The 20,433-nt window shown below is 40.4% G+C and overlaps 1 protein-coding gene across 2 annotated transcripts in view; it reads right to left on the reverse strand.

Moving 5' to 3' along the window:
* slc25a26 (solute carrier family 25 member 26) overlaps positions 1-20,433 on the reverse strand; it is a 50,681-nt gene that overhangs the window by 9,062 nt on the left and 21,186 nt on the right. For both annotated transcript variants that reach the window (XM_034868878.1, XM_034868877.1), the window contains exons 6-8: positions 7,226-7,270; positions 3,952-4,021; positions 618-682 (exon numbers count right to left, since the gene is read on the reverse strand). In XM_034868878.1, the coding sequence (XP_034724769.1) occupies positions 618-682; positions 3,952-4,021; positions 7,226-7,270 (180 nt within the window). The remainder of the gene's footprint in view (positions 1-617; positions 683-3,951; positions 4,022-7,225; positions 7,271-20,433) is intronic.

Below are 20,433 nucleotides of genomic sequence, written 5' to 3' on the forward strand. Positions count from 1 at the left end.
TGGGAGTAACTCTGACTTCACTACCCTACCCTACCCTACCCTACACACACACACACACACACACACACACACACACAGGACATAGTGAGGGAAGCCAGACATACAGTAAGACCGAGCCAGAAGTGAAAAGAGGAGGTGGAGAGAGGGAGGATGAGGAGGGACACCACACACACACAAACACACTAACATAGAAAGAGAAAGAGAAATAGAGAGAGGGGGGGGAGGCTGTTTGAAAGGGGCTAGTGGAAGAGTTAACAGGAGGGACACTGGCCTTCTGGTTCACTTCTCAGTGACAAGCAGCCTTGAGATGGAAATTCCTTTGGAGCAGCAACAAGTTCTCACTCTAACACTAACCATGCACCCAAACATGTCTTCCCGACACTGTCCATAGTCCAGATCAGATGATATATGTGTGTATGTCTCACTACTGTCCCGGTGCTACCTCGATCTGCTCTGTCCAGTGTACGGACGCTGTTGAAATGTGCTCAGGGTGCAGGCCTGCTCAGCTCTCTGCCTGCAAGGCATCACCTGACAGCAGTGTTTAAAAGTCGCTGCCAGAGGAGGTTGTGCGCTCTGTGTGTGTGTGTGTGTGTGTGTGTGTGTGTGTGTGTGTATACCTTTGCAAGCATGATTCTGGTCTTTGCCACATCCAGAGGAGTGGTAACAAATGCAGCTACTGCACCTACAAAAGACACACACATATTTAGCAAAGTGCAAACATAAAAGGCCCTCTCTCTGCTCTCAGAAGAGTCTTTAAATATTTAAAATCATACCCATAAAAAGTCAAATTACTTAACCACAAATACAGTAACATATTAATTCAACAGTAAATAATGGAACTCTTGGCCCTCCGCTCCATTAAGTTCATAAAAATGATAATATTCCCCATCCGAGACCTTCCCTGTTATTAGACCACAAAAACCAGACACACTTCTATTCCCACCGCCCCCCTCCCACTGCCTCATCCAAGCCACACCTTCCACTGAGCCACACACACAAGCTCCCTTTTCCAACACACTCAAGCACAGACACACACACCCAGCTGTACACACAAGCATGAAAAAAGACACATTTGGATACATTCATTCAAACACACACACACACACACACACACACACACACACACACACACACAGTTTTATGGAGAAGTTACACCCCAACTTCCCTTCCTTCCTTCCAAGTTGGAAGCTGGATGGCTTCGTTACCCTCCACTGCGTGATCCAGGGGTGTCCGCACTGAGCAACAATTTGTGTCTAAGTGAGAAACTGTGTGTGTGTGTGTGTTGTGTATGTGTGTGTGTGTGTGTGTGTGTGTGTCACTCCGCCACAAACATAGCAACTGTTCTCAGTAAACATGTCCATATGGGCCACCAAGGAGCAATGTGACTGTTAGTGAGCTGAGGGTACAGGAAAGCATTTAGAACAGTGTGGCGTAGCACACCGTTACTTTTTACTAGTTAATGCTGGCTCATGAAAAGATTTAAGGATTTAAGTTATTTTTTCCCTGTTTGGGTGGATACAACTCAAACTTCAGCAAGGATAAAAACAGCCTGTACAATTAATGTGTTATAAAATTGAGCAGTAAAAGGATGCATTATCCCAACAAATCTTACACACAGAGGAGCGCTGAATTAAAGGATCTAAATTTGGTTGGAAGAACCATGTAATGTGATGGAGGTTGGACGCAAATCAGACGGTGATGTAATCTCAGCTCGGACCGGGCTGTTTTTTGTAGGCAGTTTAAACGGGGTCAAGTCTGTCATAAGTCAATGCAGGGTATTAGTGGAGATATTTGGGATGATTAAAGGCGCCCGTGTGAGCATTTCCAGTGTCAAGCAGAGAATGTCTGAGTGAAAGAGAGATTGTGAAGCGCGTTGTAAGGGGAAGTGACTGAAACTTGAGGATCCCTCTTGGACAGTAGCTCTCTCGCAGAGGGACGTAAACTTGATTCCTACCCTGAACCTAACCCCACCCCTCCCCCGTAACTCCCACCTTACCCCACTAGCCCCTTGCCCTTCTTTACTTGTCTCCTCAGATTCCCCTTTGTCCTTCTAATTACATATTTCTGTCATATTCTCTATATATCCCAATTAACAAATCAGTCATTTTAGTGCATATGTAAGCTGATTTTTTTAAGCTGAGTACTTTAATACTACATTTCTGAATATAAATGTATATAATTATTTAAAGTTATTGCATTTTCATGAAGAGTTTAAATTTCACTTGCTTTACAAATGCTCCAACCCATACTGTGAGAATAAATACCCTTTGTCTGACAACTCAAATTGTGTTTTTAGGATTCTTAAGAAATTGACATAGTCTATTCTTTTTTCCTTTTTTCCTATGCATGTCTCAGTCTGCCACCCACTCATCCACACCTCCTCTTTCCCCTATTTCATTCTCATTTCTTTCCTTCTTTCTCCCGTGGAATGACTGCATGCGGGGTGGCGTAGGGCCACGTCTCAGCTCCTTGGGGTGCTGTTTCCTCATCCCCTCTACTCTCCTTCACCTCCATCTTCATGTCTCCATCACCCTTCCACCATGTCCTGTCTGGCGTGTTGCAATGTTGTAAGAGTTATTGACTGAAGTCGTCCAACAACGGCTCCACGGACCGGTCTGCGGAACTGTTCCTCTGAAAATATTTATGTACGTATTTGAACCACGAAGAAATATGGATTGTGATTGGGGTTCTGCCTTTTCATCGCAAAAAAAGGGGAAGACTGAGTGGAAAGATAGATTAGTTAAAAGGAAGTTTTTCCTCGCCACTGTCGCACTGTTGCTTGCTCTGGAGGAAACTACTGGAACTGTTGGGTCCATGTAAATTCTGGAGTGTGGTCTATATGTATAGTGTCTTGAGATAACTCTTGTTATGAATTGATACTATAAATAAAATTGAATTGAAAATTGAATTGAATTAGTGACATGTTTCAATTCAGAGCTACAATACTGCAGGTAGGCCTACTTTCTCTATTCCTATATGTCCCTGGATTTATATTATTCTCTCTGGTTACACTGATACTGTTCAGTACATTAAATGTAGCAAGTGTTTTCTCTCTTTCTCTTTCTTGTTTTCATGGATTTGTAATCATAACACATTGTCCTTATCCTTGATAAGGGTGACACTTGGCTTTGACCTTTGCTTTGGTTTGTGAGACCCTTGCTCCAATTCAACATTTTGAACAATGACAATCACTAAATCTCTTTGACTCGAGCTTCCAGCCCTTTCTAGCCTTATCATGTTGTACAGTCTGACGTAATTCTCTCCACTTGTTGTCTTTTCTTTTCTCCTGTTTGTCATGTTTTGTCGACTTCCCTTCCCCCTCTTTCACTCCTTCCGTGCGCTGTTCTCTCTCGCTCTCTCTTAAACCACTTCAGGCCCCAGTGCTCAGGAGGTCGCACAGCTGCAGGGGCCCATACCCGGGAATCGGCCCCTCTCATCCCTGCTCTCTCCTCCCTCCGTTGTCTGTCTCTCCCCTGATATTCATCCTGGCTAAGACAGAACAATAAAAGTCTGCTATGGTATGATTTTTTTTTTACTGGCTAAAGGGCTTAAGAACTATAACAGTAAAACCTTTCTGAAACAACAATGCAGAATCACTGTGCTGAGTCCTTTCTAATTTAGCACTGCAACTAAGCAGTGAATTAAAAAAAAAGGCTGGAATTGGCTGTTTTCATTTCCCTTCATCCATTCTCTTCTACTTCACTCTCTTTTCTGCTTTGATCTGCTGTGCAGGTGAGGATGCAATTTGCCAGCTGAGCTCACCTTTAAGGAATCTTTAGAAAAATGTGACTTTGGGTAAACTTGTCCTGCCCTCCTGGCCATCTATCCACCTATCCATCCGGCCTTCCATCTATCGATTTATCCATCCATCCATCCATCCCTTCATCCTTCCCTTCTCCACCCCTTCTCCCTCTCCGCTTCTTTCCCAAAGCAGCAAATAATCCCTTGCACCTGCAAAAGCTCCGCACACTGCAGCCTGCCAAGAGTAGAGCGTGTGACCTTGCCTCCATGACCACAGAGTCTGGGAGAAAGAGAGAGAAATGTCGAGAGAGAAAGAGAGTGTTGTCGATAGAGAAGGATGATGAAAAAGCGAGAAAGAGGGAGGGAAACAAAGAGAGAGAGAGAGAGAATTGTAGTTAGTGATCAGATACATTGAAAACACATTGTGAACCTTGGTCTGGTCCAGGCTGGGAACCAGGCTGTCCGGCTATTTTTGTGTTGCCTCGTCTCCCCAGTGATGTCATGCTACTTGTTTCCCAAGAACTGGGATGGGACAAGATAGGAGGCATGAGAATATGCTGTAGTGCTCCCACTCTATCACCTTTACACATTTTGTCCACATGCCATCATATTGAAGTACAGTAGGTCATCACATGCACATATCAACACATTCTTTCATTGGTTAACATGTATGTATTGAAGAACTAAATGCATGTTTAGTAGTGTAATGATGCTTGAGATTGTATTCCTCGGAGAATGGCAGCTAGAAGTGGCATCAAATTAAATAATTAGCTGTCCACACCTCCTTTGTGTGTCTGAAAACGTCACAGGACTGCTTGCCCAAATGCAACCGGCTACTGAGTTAAACCACCTGATGATTTTGTTTTGAGAATGAACTCTTTGTCTCTTTTTCTCCCCCGACTAGTTTCAGCAGCGACGAGGAGATTGACTATGCAAGGTTAGTTGTTGTATAAAATCCATGTGGACAGCTGGGCTGCCTCGGGCACTGCAAGGTATGATTATTTCTCAGTCAGAGCAATTGAGGAACAGCATGGAGCGATTACTAATATTTTCTTTCTCCATTCCCCCCCCCCCCCCCCTGCAAGCTGAATCGACTGCATGTTATCTCATTCTCCTCCGATCTCACACACATGTGGAAATCACAAATACCACATGTGTGTGCACAACACATGCAAACACAAACACGCAAATACACAGAGTTGTTAGACAGAAAGGAGAAGAACTGGCAGATAGTGTGTACGAGCTCAGGATATGTCATGTGTATTCAATTAGAGGGTAGATTAAAAAGGAGATTTTGTTTTCCACATCAAAGGCCTCGCGCCGGGGGATTCCTCTCTGTCTCTCTCCCTCTCTGAACCTCTCCATCGCTTCCTCTTTGGTTCATGAATAAATAATAGGTAGTAAACCTGGGAAAACAAACTTTTTGACCTTTGAACCCTCGTGTCAGGGTCAGAGTTTGCACCTGGACGACTTCCCACAGGAAAGAGTTGGTAGGTCTGCGTGCATGTCAGTACATCACGTATGTGCAGGGAGACAACATCTGTAAGTGCATCTCATTGGTTTAATTTAAGTTCCCATCATGCCTTTGACGCATATTTCCTATAATTTTTTTGTGGCTATTTCTTGGTGTTCACTCATAACCTAAAATGGTTACACCCTCCTGTTTTGCTAATGTTTTTAAAGGTCAGAACCAATGGGCTCTTTCTCTACAGCTGCTGTTGGGAAAAACAACTAAGTGAAAACCACATCATTGTGTAATTAATGTGTGAAAGAACAGTGAGAGTTATTCACATGGATAAGGAAGTCTGGTGTGAAAAAAATAAATCACTGTAGTGACCAATGTTTAAAATCCTTTCATATTGTGTGACTTGTCTGAGGAACTTGTAGTCTGGCTATCACCAGACCAGTTCATCTATTGACAAGCTCAATAGATGAGAAATGGTTTGGGGAGTGTGTTCTGTTTCTTTTCTGCACAAGAGGCGTGACCAACAGGCATAGTTCAAATGACTCTGTACGCATTGGAACCCAATCAGACCAACAGTCCGAGTGGTGTAGAAGCGACAGCGACATCAATGGGTTTGCTGCGCTTCGGTGGCATTCGGTGCCCGCCACTATGTTGAATGTAAACAAGAAGCAAAAATCAAATTGCCAGCAGAGTGGGCGGGGTTTAACCAGTCTAACAAATTTGTAAAATGTAATTAATTCAATTTTATTCAATTCAAATTCAATTCAATTAAATGTTCCTTTTCATGATATGCCAGAAACTCAAGGGCGAGTTGAACTTAATGCACTCTTAAGCCGTACTCCTCTTCCAACTGGCCTTTAGCAGTTGGTTGGGTTCCTCCCTTTTCCTCTTTCTGATTCTCTCACTCACAGCTGTGCTGGCTTGGTGTGAAATAAAAAGAAAAAAGGCCACAACTCAGCACATTACTATCCCACCAAGCAGATGGGAGATCTTGCCACACACATGTACTCACTCTCAAATTCCTACCCTATGGCTTTTTTGTTAAAACTAAATCATGTTATTCTTAATTGTAAAAGCCTCTGAACATCTTGGTGGTCACTCTGAAAAGAATGGCAGTAAAAATCTGTTTGGTTGAAAGAAGTTGCTTTTTGTCCCTCGACTAGTCAGCTAGTCTTTGCCCTTGTGACCACACCTCATTAGCTATTCAGAGCACCATATTAATATATCTATTACAGAGGATACATGTAGGGATGGCTGGGAGTAGGGAGCAAATAGATGGAGAAGAGGACAGGGAGCAAGAGGAGAGGAGAAGAGAGGTCCAGATTCCAGTAGTTCAGCTCTCCGCCAACGGACATGTCCAGATGGCCTGGAGAGAGAGGGCCTTTGACTGAAGGACAAAGAGACACTTGTGAACGACAAAATCTAACTCTTGCAAATGCACACACACACACACACACACACATACATACATACACACACAGCTGTGAAGTGTATTGTTCGTCTTAGCTGGCCATTAGCTCCTAACATTGATGGAATGTTTGACTGTCCGCCTCTTGCGCCCTTGAGACATGATGTCACTCCTCCAAAACGCCGTCTTCTCAAAGAGAAACAGCTTTTTATGTGTTCAGGGCCACACAATGAAAAGAGAGAGAGGGCTAGGAGAGAGAAGGGAGAGAAAAAGATATAGAGAGGAAGAGAGATGGAAAAAAAGCAACAAAAAAAAGACAGATATGCTGAACCGGACATTCTCGTGATAAATTGAGGGCCAGTTCGATGCTAGTTGTGACAACCCATTAAAGCGGAGCATTAAGTCCCATTTTTGCCTTCCACGGGGGTTAGGGAATGCAGAGGGTGAGCCCGCTGTAAATGTGTCCAAGCGTAATCACACTATTATTAGTTTACTAGGGATGTATAACTGGGAATAATCACTGTAAATGATAGTGTTTAGGACGAGGGGGTTAAAACAGATGGATAATAAAGTCAGTTAGACAAACATTTATGGAAAGATCAGATGCATACCTTTAAATATTCCCAAAGTGGAAACTGCACCAGCGAGAACGGGATCTGAAAAACAAGTAGACAAAGTTTTAATCATCGGGATTATCTCAGCATTACTTTTTTTATTACTTTTTATGGAGGTTCAGGTTTCATTTTTAAACTCCAATCTCCTCCACTTGTCATTCCTGCCATCTTTGTCTATTTCCTCTCTATCGTCTGACTGCTCCCTTTTTCCTTCTCACTGCTGATGATTAATGAATGAGACGGCCTGTGGTCTGGCAGTTCTGAATGGATAGATGGATGGATAGATGGAGCAAACTTGGAAAGAGGAATAGAGGGAGGGCTCTAAATTGATGGTTGGGGTGCAAGTGTTGCCACTTGAAACACTACAGTAAATCGGCTGAGGCGGGAAGTTACAGCGGGAGGAAATAGATGGCAGTGCCAAGGCGAGGGACAAACGACAGTCAGACCGCACGCAAGCAGGCAGGCACGCACATGTGTATCCTGTCATCTTGCGCTGCAGGAATGGTGGAGCAGGACAGGAAGAAGGGAAGAGGGAACAAAAACAAAAACCAAAAAGAGAAATAAATAAAGTGACACTGAGTTGTGTCATCAGACTTTGATCACAGCAACTAGAGAATCGGTCATTCATCCATCTGTGCCAACTCCTCCAGCATGTTCCATCAGACTATGTTAGAGGTAAAAGCTTGACTAAATCCAACTTTGAGTCAGCTGGAGCACTAAGACTATATAAGAGCTGTGTTTATGCTCTTTAAGAGCTTATTAAGCCCTTATTCCAACTGAACTGACCTCATATAAACACTCTGAAGTAGATTAACTTAAAGGGAATCTGCTGCATCTGCTCTCTGACAGCTCAATTTAAAACCTAGAAGATCTTTACAATGACTTTGAAGTTTTTAATAAAAATCCTTTTTTTTAAACAAAATTAAAGACAAAAGCTGTCAAAACGAGTGTAAAAACAGAAGTCCTGATGTCCAATTATATTAAAAATAATTATGCTAATTAAAAAATATTTTTGTATTACTAAGCCTAATGTTTTTTTTTTTTTTAAAGGGACGAGTCGTGTTTGGTAAACAGCATAATACCTTTAGCAACTATTTAAATGGTCCAACATCATACTTATAAACAACTTATACTGGGAATCTCTGAATTGAAAACATCTGTTTTAGTTTATTCATGTTTTTCCAGGTACATCCCAATCAAACATTTGATTGTTTGATAAAGTGGGCCTGGAGTTGGAGCTAACAGAAATGTTGTGTAAATCAGTCCAGTCCATCTAGTCTATCCGGGCGTCCAGCAGCAAATTCTCTCTGTCATTGGAGATTATCTAAAAACTGGTTTTTATGTAGGGCTGCTATCCAGCCCCCTAAAAATGGAGTGATCTACCATGAGGAGTGTGTACACCGCTATTGTCCAACTCTGGCGAGATGAGAGAGATTTCAAAAAGGAATAAAAGCGCACCTGTCTTTTATTACCACCTCGACAAATTCAGCTTTTTTCCAGGCCAGAAAGAGAGGGAGAGACAGAGAGACAGAGAGAATGGACGGGGGTGTTGGGTAATAGCCACTATTACTAAATGTGAGCAGAACATATTGTACTGCTGTAAGTGGAAGTACATTGAAAGTGAAACATAAGTGAACCTATATAGAAACTAAGTTCACATTTATACTTAACAATTTTTCTCATAATTGAGTAACTTTAATCTTTGTAGTACTTGATACTGTTATATGTCAACTTCAAATGTTTGCTGACAGAAATTGCTAAAAGAAAGGTTACCAAATCATTTCAGAAGAATCAAAAGGAATGTGTACAAAAGTAACTGGTGGACCTTTTTGAACCACTGTAGCAAGCGTAGAGAGAGATAGAGAAGGATGATTGGTTCTGCAGGGGATCTGGAAAAACTGATCCACAAATGATTTATTACTTGGTTTGACACCCTTGGCACACTGAACGTGTGTGTGTGTGTGTGTGTGTGTGTGTGTGTGTGTGTGTGTGTGTGTGTGTGTGTGTGTGTGTGTGTGTGTGTGTGTGTGTGTTTTGCCTGGCAGAGATGGAGTGCTTAAAAACCACATGGATTAAAATTGATAAGCAATGTATAGTTAAGAGAGGGCTGTATGAACTTGACAAATGGCAGAATCCAACTGTGTGTTTGTTATTTATAAAATCAAAAATAGGGGGTGGAGGACATGTGAGCTAATCACTGCAGTGTTATTTTCTCCAGTTGTAAGTGCTTTCAACTCTTCTCACATCAACTAGGTAAAGAGATGACAGACATAATAAATTCCTCAGCTGAATGAGAAATGAAGACAGGTAGAGACAAAAAGAAGTGGTGAAGAAAGTGGATTGGACAAGTAATCCACTTCTCCTTCCTTTTCCTTTCCTTTCTTAAACCAGTATATCATCCCACTGTGAACATCCCAATCAAAAACCAATTCAAAGACAAAACATTTTTCATAACCTTCCTGCTCCTGTAGTTTTGAGTGAAGAAATATTATTTAAACTTTAATATGTGTTGCCAAAGGGGGATGGAATGAGGCGAAAACCTTTTCAGTAATGTTTACAGTTCAAGGTGAATCTATGGCCTGTTAATGACTATTGGCAACACCCCTCAGAGCTGCTTTTATTTTGAAATTGTATCTATCAATTTATTCATGAAGCTTTTTGCTTTGTATAAGTTATTGATTAAATTGTCTGAGGTGTTTGTTATATGACTTATTTTTTTTCCAATTGGTTGTTGCAACCCATGGCTGAAGATGTTCTTGTTTCATGTTGTGAATTTGATGCCTGACAAAGTGTTTTGTGAAACACAACACAGCGTGTTTCAATTACATGTTAGAGTTAACTGTCAAGAAAATATCATACATTGTCATATTTAACCATGAAAACATGTACAATTAAATCAGTGTGTAATAGTGGGCAAACCATCACTGAGCTTTCATTTAAAATAAGCTTGCATGGGCGCCAAGATAGCTCAGCTGGTAGACCAGACGTCAATATGTGGAGGTTTGCTCCTCAACGTAGCAGGCCCCGGTTTTGCTCCGACATGCGGCCCATTACCAGTTTGTCATTTCCCCCCCCCCCCCCCCCTCTCTCTCCCCTTTCATGTCTTCAGCTGTCCTGTCAAAATAAAGGCCAAAAATACCCCAAAAAATAGAAATTAAAATGAAAGCATCCGGGCATCATAAAATCCATACTGCTCAATACTGCTAACTGCTGACTCAGTCTGATTCCCCTGTAATGCCTCAGCTACCATGGCCTATACAGCGCCATGAAGCCAAGCCAAACATGCTATGCTTGCTTGTGGATGATGGTCACTCAACCCAGGGTAGTTAGGTCAATTCTAAAATGCAAACAAGACTACATAAAGTATCTCACAGTCAAAAGCAATAAAAAAAGAGATGTCTGTTAAGCATGAAATCACAATAAAACCATCAATTTTTTTTTCTTGTGTCAGTGTATCATCTCAGAGACTAATAGTGTAGCTCTGTTGCTGTAAATGTGCTAAATAATAACTTAGCGGAGGTCATCACTACTTTGAAGAAAAAGCACAAGTGATGTTTAGGTCTAACGAAAACGACCTCAGCATGCCATCTAGCTTGAGCCAAATCTAGCTTGAGCCACTTAGTACAGTTCACATGGCTATGTGAGGAGTAACCAAATCGTAGCGATAACCATGGAGACAGACATACCCAGTGCCTTTAAGAGGTTGTTGAGGTCTGCAAACACAAACTATCATTCAAAAAACACACTCAAGTAACAGAGGCGTAGCTCATCATTTGTATTGCTATGGAATATGGAAATTTAAAAATGTGAAAATAGTGGATTTCTTCAGCCATGCGGGCAGCTCATCAATTGGATAGATTAGCATGGAATTTTGTACACATATTCATGGTCCTCAGATGACCAATGGTCCAGGGTGACGTCTTGACAACAGTTGGATGGAATGCCCACTAAAAATAATTTATTGTGCAAAAATGCCAAACATTCTCTGGTTCCATATGTTAAATTGTGATAATTTTCTGCTTTTTTTGTTTTGTTTTTTGCCTTGATAGTGATAATGAAGTGCAATTGGCTGCACTGAATAAGTTTACCTTTTAATTTGTTTCACTCTGGACTAAAGCCTTTCTGAAATATTTGAGCAATCTTCTGTTCACCCTCAAATAATACATTAATAATACTAATTATATCTAATACATCTGGCTGTCTGAACTATATCATCCTCTTCGAAGCAACTTCTAATTCACCGGGTAGAGTGGTCCTCATGTAGGCTGAGTCCTTGGCAGCAGCATGGGTTTGAATGCAACACATGGCCCTGCTGTGTGTCATCCACTCCCTTTCCCCCCTAAGTCTAAATCCAATCTCGGTAAAATTATGTTCTCTCCATCTACGAGTGTTGTGTTGTCATGGTGACCTCACAATACATAAGGACCACAACTGGTCACCTATGAGGTTAAAGCTACTAAATATACATCATTGCATACCTGTTTTTTTATCAAATCATAGTATAAAATCGAGTATGACTCTAGGCCACAAAGTAAAAACTGCTTCAGGAGCTCAGCAGCATCTGGTCCCAAAGCCCACAAACATCTGTGTCATCCAACTGGCTTCCAGGGACCAGATTCCACTGCTGGGAAACACATGACCAGCTCTCACTCAGACCTGCTGTCCTGCATGTGTGTGTCTGCATTTTAGTATGAATATGTTGGCATGCTTAATCATATTTCCGCTAGTGTGTGTGTGTGTGTGTGTGTGTGTGTGTGTGTGAGTGTGAGTGTGAGTGAAGCGCAGGATTTTATGTTAGCTGGGAGACACAATTTGTCATTGATCAAAGGCGACAGTTCAACTTGCTGTGACTGTCAGGTACTGTATTGTAGGAATATGGAGATTGCGTCTGTTGTGTCATTCTGCTGACAGTGTTTCAGTTTGTGTGTGTGTGTGTGTGTGTGTGTGTATGCCCTTGCCAACTGTTTTAATGCTAACTTTATTAGTATTCAGAGAGGCTTTGGGTTGTCACATGTCCTAAGGCACTCAGAGGAGGGCAGGAAAAACACATGTCAAAATATATTCACATTGAGCCTGATTGCAGGCAAGCCAGTTGGCTGCAATTTGACAAATGACATTTAATAGGTCATACTGCAGCCTCTGCATACTGATGAGCATTTAGAAGGAGAGATAAATGGTAAGGAAGATGGATTTTAAGAAGGAGACAAGCGGAGAAATGTATAGATGGCCAAACATTATGAATTCATCTTTTTCTTTCCTTTCATCTCTTCTTCTTTAAAACATCCATCTACTGCTCCTGTGGAATGCTTTTTAATTAACTTCACTGGAAACCCAAATGCAGATGCTTTCCAACAAAATGTAACAATTTATCTTAGCATGTCTGATATTATGCATAATATAGTACCCTTGAGATGTTATAGAGCTAGTTTGTACCTCGAAATTTACCTCAAAAGTGCACTAAAGACTTGATGCTATGACCAAAAAAATTGTTTATTGTTTATACTGTTTATCTGGTAGATAAAGCACAGTTTAGTATAGTTTAGTAAACTGCTAGTGGTGCTAGAGGAAAACATCATTCATCATAGTCACAAGCATTCATCATCTGGGCACAATGGATATCTGTAAACAATTCCATGGCAATCCATCTAATGCTGGTAATATAGTTTAATATGGACCAAAGTGGTGGACCGTGCTGAGAGCGTTGCTAAAAATGAACGGAGATTTAAGTAAATAAAAAAAATTAAAAACAGTTTTTACTTGCATTTTTTTTTTTAATACGTTATGTCCATATGTGTTTGTGTTGTGAATGTGAAAATGAACTGCTACCTCCTCTGTCAGCTCTAGCCACTGAAAATAAATAAGTGGAGAAATCAGGCCAATTATAAAAGCAGATCAATATGACATCATGTTGCCTGAGCTCATTACTAATCATGAGCTCTCCCAGTTGCGCTGGGTAAATGATGCTGATAGCCAGGCTTTCATTGGCTATCTGTTAGCCAATCAGAGTCAAGCAGCTTAACTCGAGCCCCATGGATGGAAAGGAAGAAAAATAAAATAAAAAAAGTAAAAAAATACATGTACTGGGGACAAACAATGTGTCTAGATCTTGACATTGTTTTGCGATATCTCCGGATTTATTTGCGATATCTTGAGTTTCCTTTGCAAGTGCTCAATTTTGTTTTGCAAGATATTGAGTTTTAATTGCGATATCTTGAGTTTTATTCGCAAGATCTCTCCAACAATCAATAAGGTATATATATATATATATAGGTGCTGTATTTATATAGCGCTTTTCCAGTCTTAACAACTGCTCAAAGCGCTTTTACATCTACAGGGAACATTCACATACACTGTGGCTGGGGCTGCCGTACAAGGTGCCACCTGCTCACCAGATACACACTCACACACATTCACACTCCGATGCGCAGCACCGGGGGCAACTCAGGGTTCAGTGTCTTGCCCAAGGACACTTCGACAATGACTGCAGGGGCGGGGATCGAACCACCAACCTTCCAATTGGCAGGCAACCACTCTACCACTGAGCCACAGTACCGCACTAGCTAGCTAGTGGCACAATAGGATTACATCTCCTTGGTTGTCTAAATACCCACATCATTTCATTTGATAAGCATTACTAATTAATACATGCCAAAGTGAAGTGGTATAATAAACATTCTTGTTGACTCTTGATGTCAATGACTGCAGGTTAACCTTACATGATTACATCTCCTTGGTTGTCTACATACATCCATTTTACGTTTATTTTGATAAGCATGTAAACAATAAGGAACAACAAAAACACAATGTTTACCATTAGTAAATATTTTATAAAATGAAATGGCGAGTTTAGTTTGCCACATAGCTAGCTAGCTAGCTATACCATGGATGTATTAAGAGAACAAACTAGCTAGCTAGCTATACTTTTAAAAGACACCAGAGAGGCTCAACACAAACTAGCGTTATTGACATCAATAGTCACCGACACTGTGCATTATAACCCTTCACTTTGGTTATCAAAATAAACAATGGATGTGTTTAGACAACAAAAGGAGATGTAACCATGTCATGCTACTAGCTTGATACTAGCTAAGTACTAAGATTAGCCTGCAGTAATTGACATCAACAGGCAACAACAATGTCCATTATAACACTTCACTTTGCCATGTATTAATTAGTATGGCTGTGTCGAAATATTTGTTGGCTGTATCTACCCAACCAAGGAGATGTAATCATGTGGCTAGATACTAACTAGCGCACTACAAGCTAGCTAGGTTAGCACTTTTGTTTGTTGAATTTGCAAGGTCTCGCAAATAAAACTGGAGATATCGCAAAATAAAATCAAGATTTCAAAAAAGTGTTTGTCCTCCATGTCACCTCCGGTGCTCCGTATAATATTAGTGAGAACTGTCAAAAATGTAGCTGAGTCTTCCTGCCAGCTTTCTATATCTCTCTAGAATGAAGTGAAACCAAGCGGGTAAGCCTCTCATCTAAGCCTAGCTCCCATGGCGCCATTTTAATGCTACAAAGCCATCACCTGCAGTTAGTACCCGATTGACCGCCATTCATTTTGCCGCCACTTTGACAGTGAATAACTTTATATTGGAAGCATTTCATGACTCTATTTGAGCATTGTTTATTTCAAAAAAAAAAAAAAAATGACAATGTATGAAAGGCTTCATTGCCTTGTAACTTACTTTTTGCCTCCATAGCAGACCGTTTTGGAAAAATAGGCTAACGATTGTGTCATAACCCCGCAACTTGCTGTCGCATAGTCGACAAATCACCGTATTGCCAGGAGGCGACTGAGTACGTGGTAGATCTTCAGACATTACCACAAAGTAATGAAATACCTGTGGCAGGGCACCTTTAAGTTAACTAAACATTTTGATTAAATTATTGCGTGCAAGATACTGTAAGGATGTAAGAAAGACTTTAGTTCATTGAAGCATGAGACAGCGATGTGCTAGTATTGCTTATCACTAGTTAGCTAGGTAAGCCTTATTGCTTGTTGGATTCAACATCGATATCTCACAAAACAAAGTCAAGATTTCTCAAATTAAACTTGAGATATCGCAAAACAAAGTCAAAATCTCGCAAACGTTAGGCTTTCTATACCACAATAGAATGTGTAGAAACAAAGTAACCAAGGGCTTTTTTCCACAAACACTGTTACAGAGTACATGGTAGAACTTCAGACATTACCAGAAAGTAATGAAATACATGTGGCAGGGCACTTTTAAGTTGACTAAACAATTTGATTAAATTATTGTATGCAAGATACCGTAAGCATTGTAAGATTTTAGTTCAGAAACATGCGACGGAGATGTGCTGGGTTCCCTTTACGCCATGAAGAAAAAGATGACCCCCATGACTTTCATTGTATAGTTCACCACACTGACAAAGGACGCCCTTACAATGTGTGGGGCTCATATATTTTACTGCAATATTATGAAATCCCAGACACAAATAACATTACTCAGAAAACCATTACTCACGCTCTAACTCAGTCAAGATTATCTGGTGCAATCTTGAAGCCAACAGTTTACGCACTTGCAACTCATTCTGCTCTTGCCACCAGATGTGGAGCAAATGAGCAAATGATTCATGAGCCAGAGAAGTCTTAGTATTAGATACTGAATGGCCATTTCAAATCCATTTGGCAAAACCTCCTACACCTGTGGATTTGGCATGTACTAAATGTACCATTTCAAATGAGACAATGTGTACTCTTTCAAATTCCATTTATACAGAAAACAAAATCAACTATGGCTCTTTTCAAATAGGTAAGTAGTCATTTCAAGAAATGGTGCGTAACTAAAGAGTTCAGGTTGAGATTAGAGCAGTTGTACTGTTCAGTTAAGCTGTTCTTAAAACTTGTTTTTCAGAGCCTTTTCCCCCTGTACTCCGATCCTCTTTACGTAGTAGAAAAGTACACCATGTAGACCTGAACTTTGTTTGCAAAAAGTGTCCAACACTTAACTCTGACAGTCAGACAAAGATTAAATGAGATTACATTTTTATAGGAGGAAAAAGAAGAGAAGACAGATGGGAGTCAGATGGTGAAGCAAATCACTTTGGGCCATGTGAAGACCAAAAGACACACACATACACATGCGGGGGGAAAGATATCCTACTGGCCAGGCAGAGAAAAGCCACTAGTCTAAGTCCACATTTATTAACCTGATAATGCAACAGGGCTTTAAGCTGGATTCACTTGCCAAAGTCAGACACAAAATCATTCAGACACACCCACATTCCATCTGCTGTGTGTCACAAAAGTATGAAGAGGAATTGACTGTGGTGACACAGTGATAACAAACAGACAGAGATCAGATTTTAATATGTTGGAAGCTGATAAAGTCATTAATCATGGAGAAGAGGCAAGTGAACAGATGATTGGACACCTCTAAATGTAATCGTGCCAAGTATTTAACCTCAGTTTTAGAAAGGGAGTGGGAAGAAGCCGGACCTGTTCGCCTGTCAGTTAAAGGCCAATCTGTAGATATGGAAACATATCACACGCACAAGATACAACAAAAATACAACAACAAGCATTAAAAAAAACGCACAGCTGAGAACATGCCAGAGAAAGCGTGCATGCACGTGCACATGCCGTCACGCAAACAGCGTGTTGCTGGTTAGGGCTATTCTAATGAAGTATGTCAGAAATGTGATAAGGCTGCATGTTGCAATGCCCTGAGCTCTGAGTAAACGATGAGTGGGGGACAGCAGATATTCCCTAAAAACTACAGCTGGACTGTTTTTGAATACCAGCTTGGGAAATGGGATTATATATATATATATATATATGTGCACATATTTTTAAAAGTCTTCAATTTACATTTTTTGTCTAATGGAAAATGAAAAAAAGAAGAAAAGTCATTTTTTTTAGATAATAACTTCTGAGAAGTCATAAGATTTGGTCAACCAATAATATGATGTGATCTTGATAACATTTTATTATATGTCCAACCATTATCTGTAACCGCTTGAGACAATTCTAGCTGACATTGACACTGGGTACACCCTGGACAGGTCATCAGATGATCACAGGGCTGGCAAACAGACAGATGGGCAGTCTTGTATAAAGTACTTAAAAGCAATACCTAAGTAAAAGAACAAGTATTTTACCAAATAATTACTTTGGTAGAAGTTCAAGTCACCTTTTAGAGCATTACTTGAGTAAAAGTCTTAAAGTATCTAATATTTACTGTACTTATGTACATAAGTATCAAAAGTAATTTAATGATATTAAATATACTTAACTATTAGAAATAAAAATTAGAAGAAAAAAAATTTGATTATGAACTTCATTGGGGCTTCCTTATAGTGAAGCATAATATTCTTTAAAATTCAATTTTAAACATCAAAGTCTGATATAGACAAAGACAAAAACGGAATTTAAATTTTTTGTTCACTTTAACATAGGAAAATATTTCTTGCAAGTACCGAGTAACGAAGATGCTTAAGGGAAAAGCGGTGGAGTGAAAGTAGACATGAAATGGTCACGTTATTTAATCTATTGATTTGTGTACAGGTCATAGTAGATACCTTTACTCCCACTACCGGGTTGGTAGTGGGAGTAAAAGTATACATTTTGTTTAGAATATGTAGTGGGGTAAAAGTGAAAGTTTCCAGAATTATAAATAATGAAGTAAAGTACAGATCTATGAAATTTCTACTTAAGTACAGCGTTACGTGCCCATACAGTGAGGAAAATAAGAATTTGAACACCCTGCTATTTCGCAAGTTCTCCAACTTAGAAATCATGGAGGGGTCTGAAATTGTCATCGTAGGTGCATTCTCACTGTGAGAGGCATAATCTAAAAAAATAAATCCGGATATCAAAATTTATGATTTTTTGACTATTTATTTGTATGATACAGCTGCAATAAGTATTTGAACACCTGAGAAAATCTATGTTAATATTTGGTAAAGTAGCCTTTGTTTGCAATTACAGAGGTCAAACACTTCCTGTAGTTTTTCACCAGGTTTGCACACACTGCAGAAGGGATTTTGGCCCACGCCTTTTTTTTGGTCCCAGCTCTTTTCAGGTCATTGTCCAGCTCCCTTCGTGTAGTTCTGGGTGGATTTCTCACCTTTCCTAAGATCATTGAGACCCCACGAGGTGAGATCTTACATGGAGCCCCAGTCCAAGGGAGATTGACAGTTATGTTTAGCTTCTTCCATTTTCTAATGATTGCGTCAACAGTGGACTTTTTTTCACAAAGCTGCTTGGTAATTTCCCTGTAGCCCTTTCCAGCCTTGTGGAGGTATACAATTTTGTCTGTAGTGTCTTTGGACAGCTCTTTGGTCTTGGCCATGTTAGTAGTTGGAGTCTTTATGCAGCTAACGACCTCAAACAGGTGCATCTAATTTAGGGTACTAAATGGAGTGGAGGTGGACATTTTGAAGGCAGACCAACAGGTCTTTAAGGGTAAGAATTCTAGCTGATAGACAGGTGTTCAAATACTTATTTGCAGCTGTATCATACAAATAAATAGTAAAAAAAATCATACATTGTGATTTCTAGATTTTTTTGGGATTATGTCTGTCACAGTGAACATACACCTACGATGACAATTTCAGACCCCTCCATGATTTGTAAGTGGGAGAACTTGCAAAATAGCGTTGGTGTTCAAATACTTGTTTTCCTCACTGTATGTAGAGGTTTACTCCTCGGCGCAGCAGCCGTGGGTTCAACTCTGCCCTGCGGCCCTTTGCTGCGTGTCACTCTCCTCTCTCTCCCCTTTCATGTCTTCAGCTCTCCTATCAAAATAAAGGTCTAAAATGCCCAAAACTAATCTTAAAAAAATATGTATATATACACTGCACATATATAGTATACTGTTCATATATTATATATATAAAATAATAGTAGTTACTGCGTTACTTGCGTTACTGGTTTTTCAATTATCTGCATAACGTGACGAGAGAATGGCAAATCAAATGTCCGTTTTTGTCGGTTTGCGTAACACCCCATACGATTGCGTAACACGGTTAAACCTGGTAAAAGCATTGTCCAAACAGACAAAACCAAAATGGTTAAGACGTCTTTTGAGAGGTGGAGGTATGCCCATTACTCAAAATTAGTTGCGAGAAAGGACAAAAACTTGTGTGTAAATTGTGACCAGGCCATAAACACTTCTCCAGCCCCGTGAACAAAACATCCAATCTAAGCTAATTGCTAAAGACCCCCGGACCCTGAGACACAGATGTAAAGAGCATGTTGCCAATAGAGATAAGTGATAAGTGGGCTTGTGACAGCACAAATAGTGGAGGAAAAGTTGCCTGTTCAACAGTGTAACCACCGTCTTTCTGAAACAAAATACAGATAATGAAGAGTGGATAGCTGCCAGTAAGTCTTGACAAATATATATATAGTATAAAAGAGAAATCTTGTGTATGTTCTCACTATAATAAGAGTTTGTGTTGATCTGGGCACACATGAGTTTTATCTTTATATTGTTATTTGGCAAGTAATTTATGGTGCATTTCAGGTTATGTTACGGAGTAATCCAAAAGTAATGTAACTAGTTACTTTCAGCAGTAAGTAATGTAGTAAAGCAAGGTATTAACTAGTAATGTGTAATCTATTACTTTTTTGAGGAACTATCCTAACACTGGAAAGTGCCCACCATTGAAAGTCAATAAATGATATTGCATTTTCATCCAGCTGTAGCAAGTAAGCATTGTACTGTTACTGTACAGTACAAGTACAAGGCAGCTCTATGTTATGTTTTTAAACACTGGACACAGGTTGTGCGTGTGTATATGAGCCAATGTCACACCTAGTTACTGCAGTGACACGAAACACATTACACCTGGCAGTGACGCAGCAAAAACCCTGGCTAAACATAGGAGCACAGGAGGAATTTGTTTGTGTACAATCTAGTAAGTGTGTGTGCGTGTGTGCGTGCGTCCGTGCGTGTGTGTGTGTGTGTGTGTTTGTGTGTGTGTTTGTGTGTGTGTGTGTGTGTGTGTGGCACCCAAGTACACCTTAGGGACATAGGGGTTCAGGGTCTTTTAAATAAATAATCAAACACATAAATAAAGTCAATCGATAGAAGGAGCTTGATCCGGCACTCCGGGCCCGTGTTTGGCCCCTCACTTCATAAGAGAGGCCTGGGGGAGAGAGAGGGGCAAAAGGGAGGGGACAGAGGGGGAAACTGAGAGTGCCAGAGAAAAAGAGGGGGGGGGGGGGG

The sequence above is a fragment of the Etheostoma cragini genome, chromosome 4, assembly GCF_013103735.1.
Source record: "Etheostoma cragini isolate CJK2018 chromosome 4, CSU_Ecrag_1.0, whole genome shotgun sequence".
In the NCBI taxonomy this organism is placed as follows: domain Eukaryota; kingdom Metazoa; phylum Chordata; class Actinopteri; order Perciformes; family Percidae; genus Etheostoma; species Etheostoma cragini.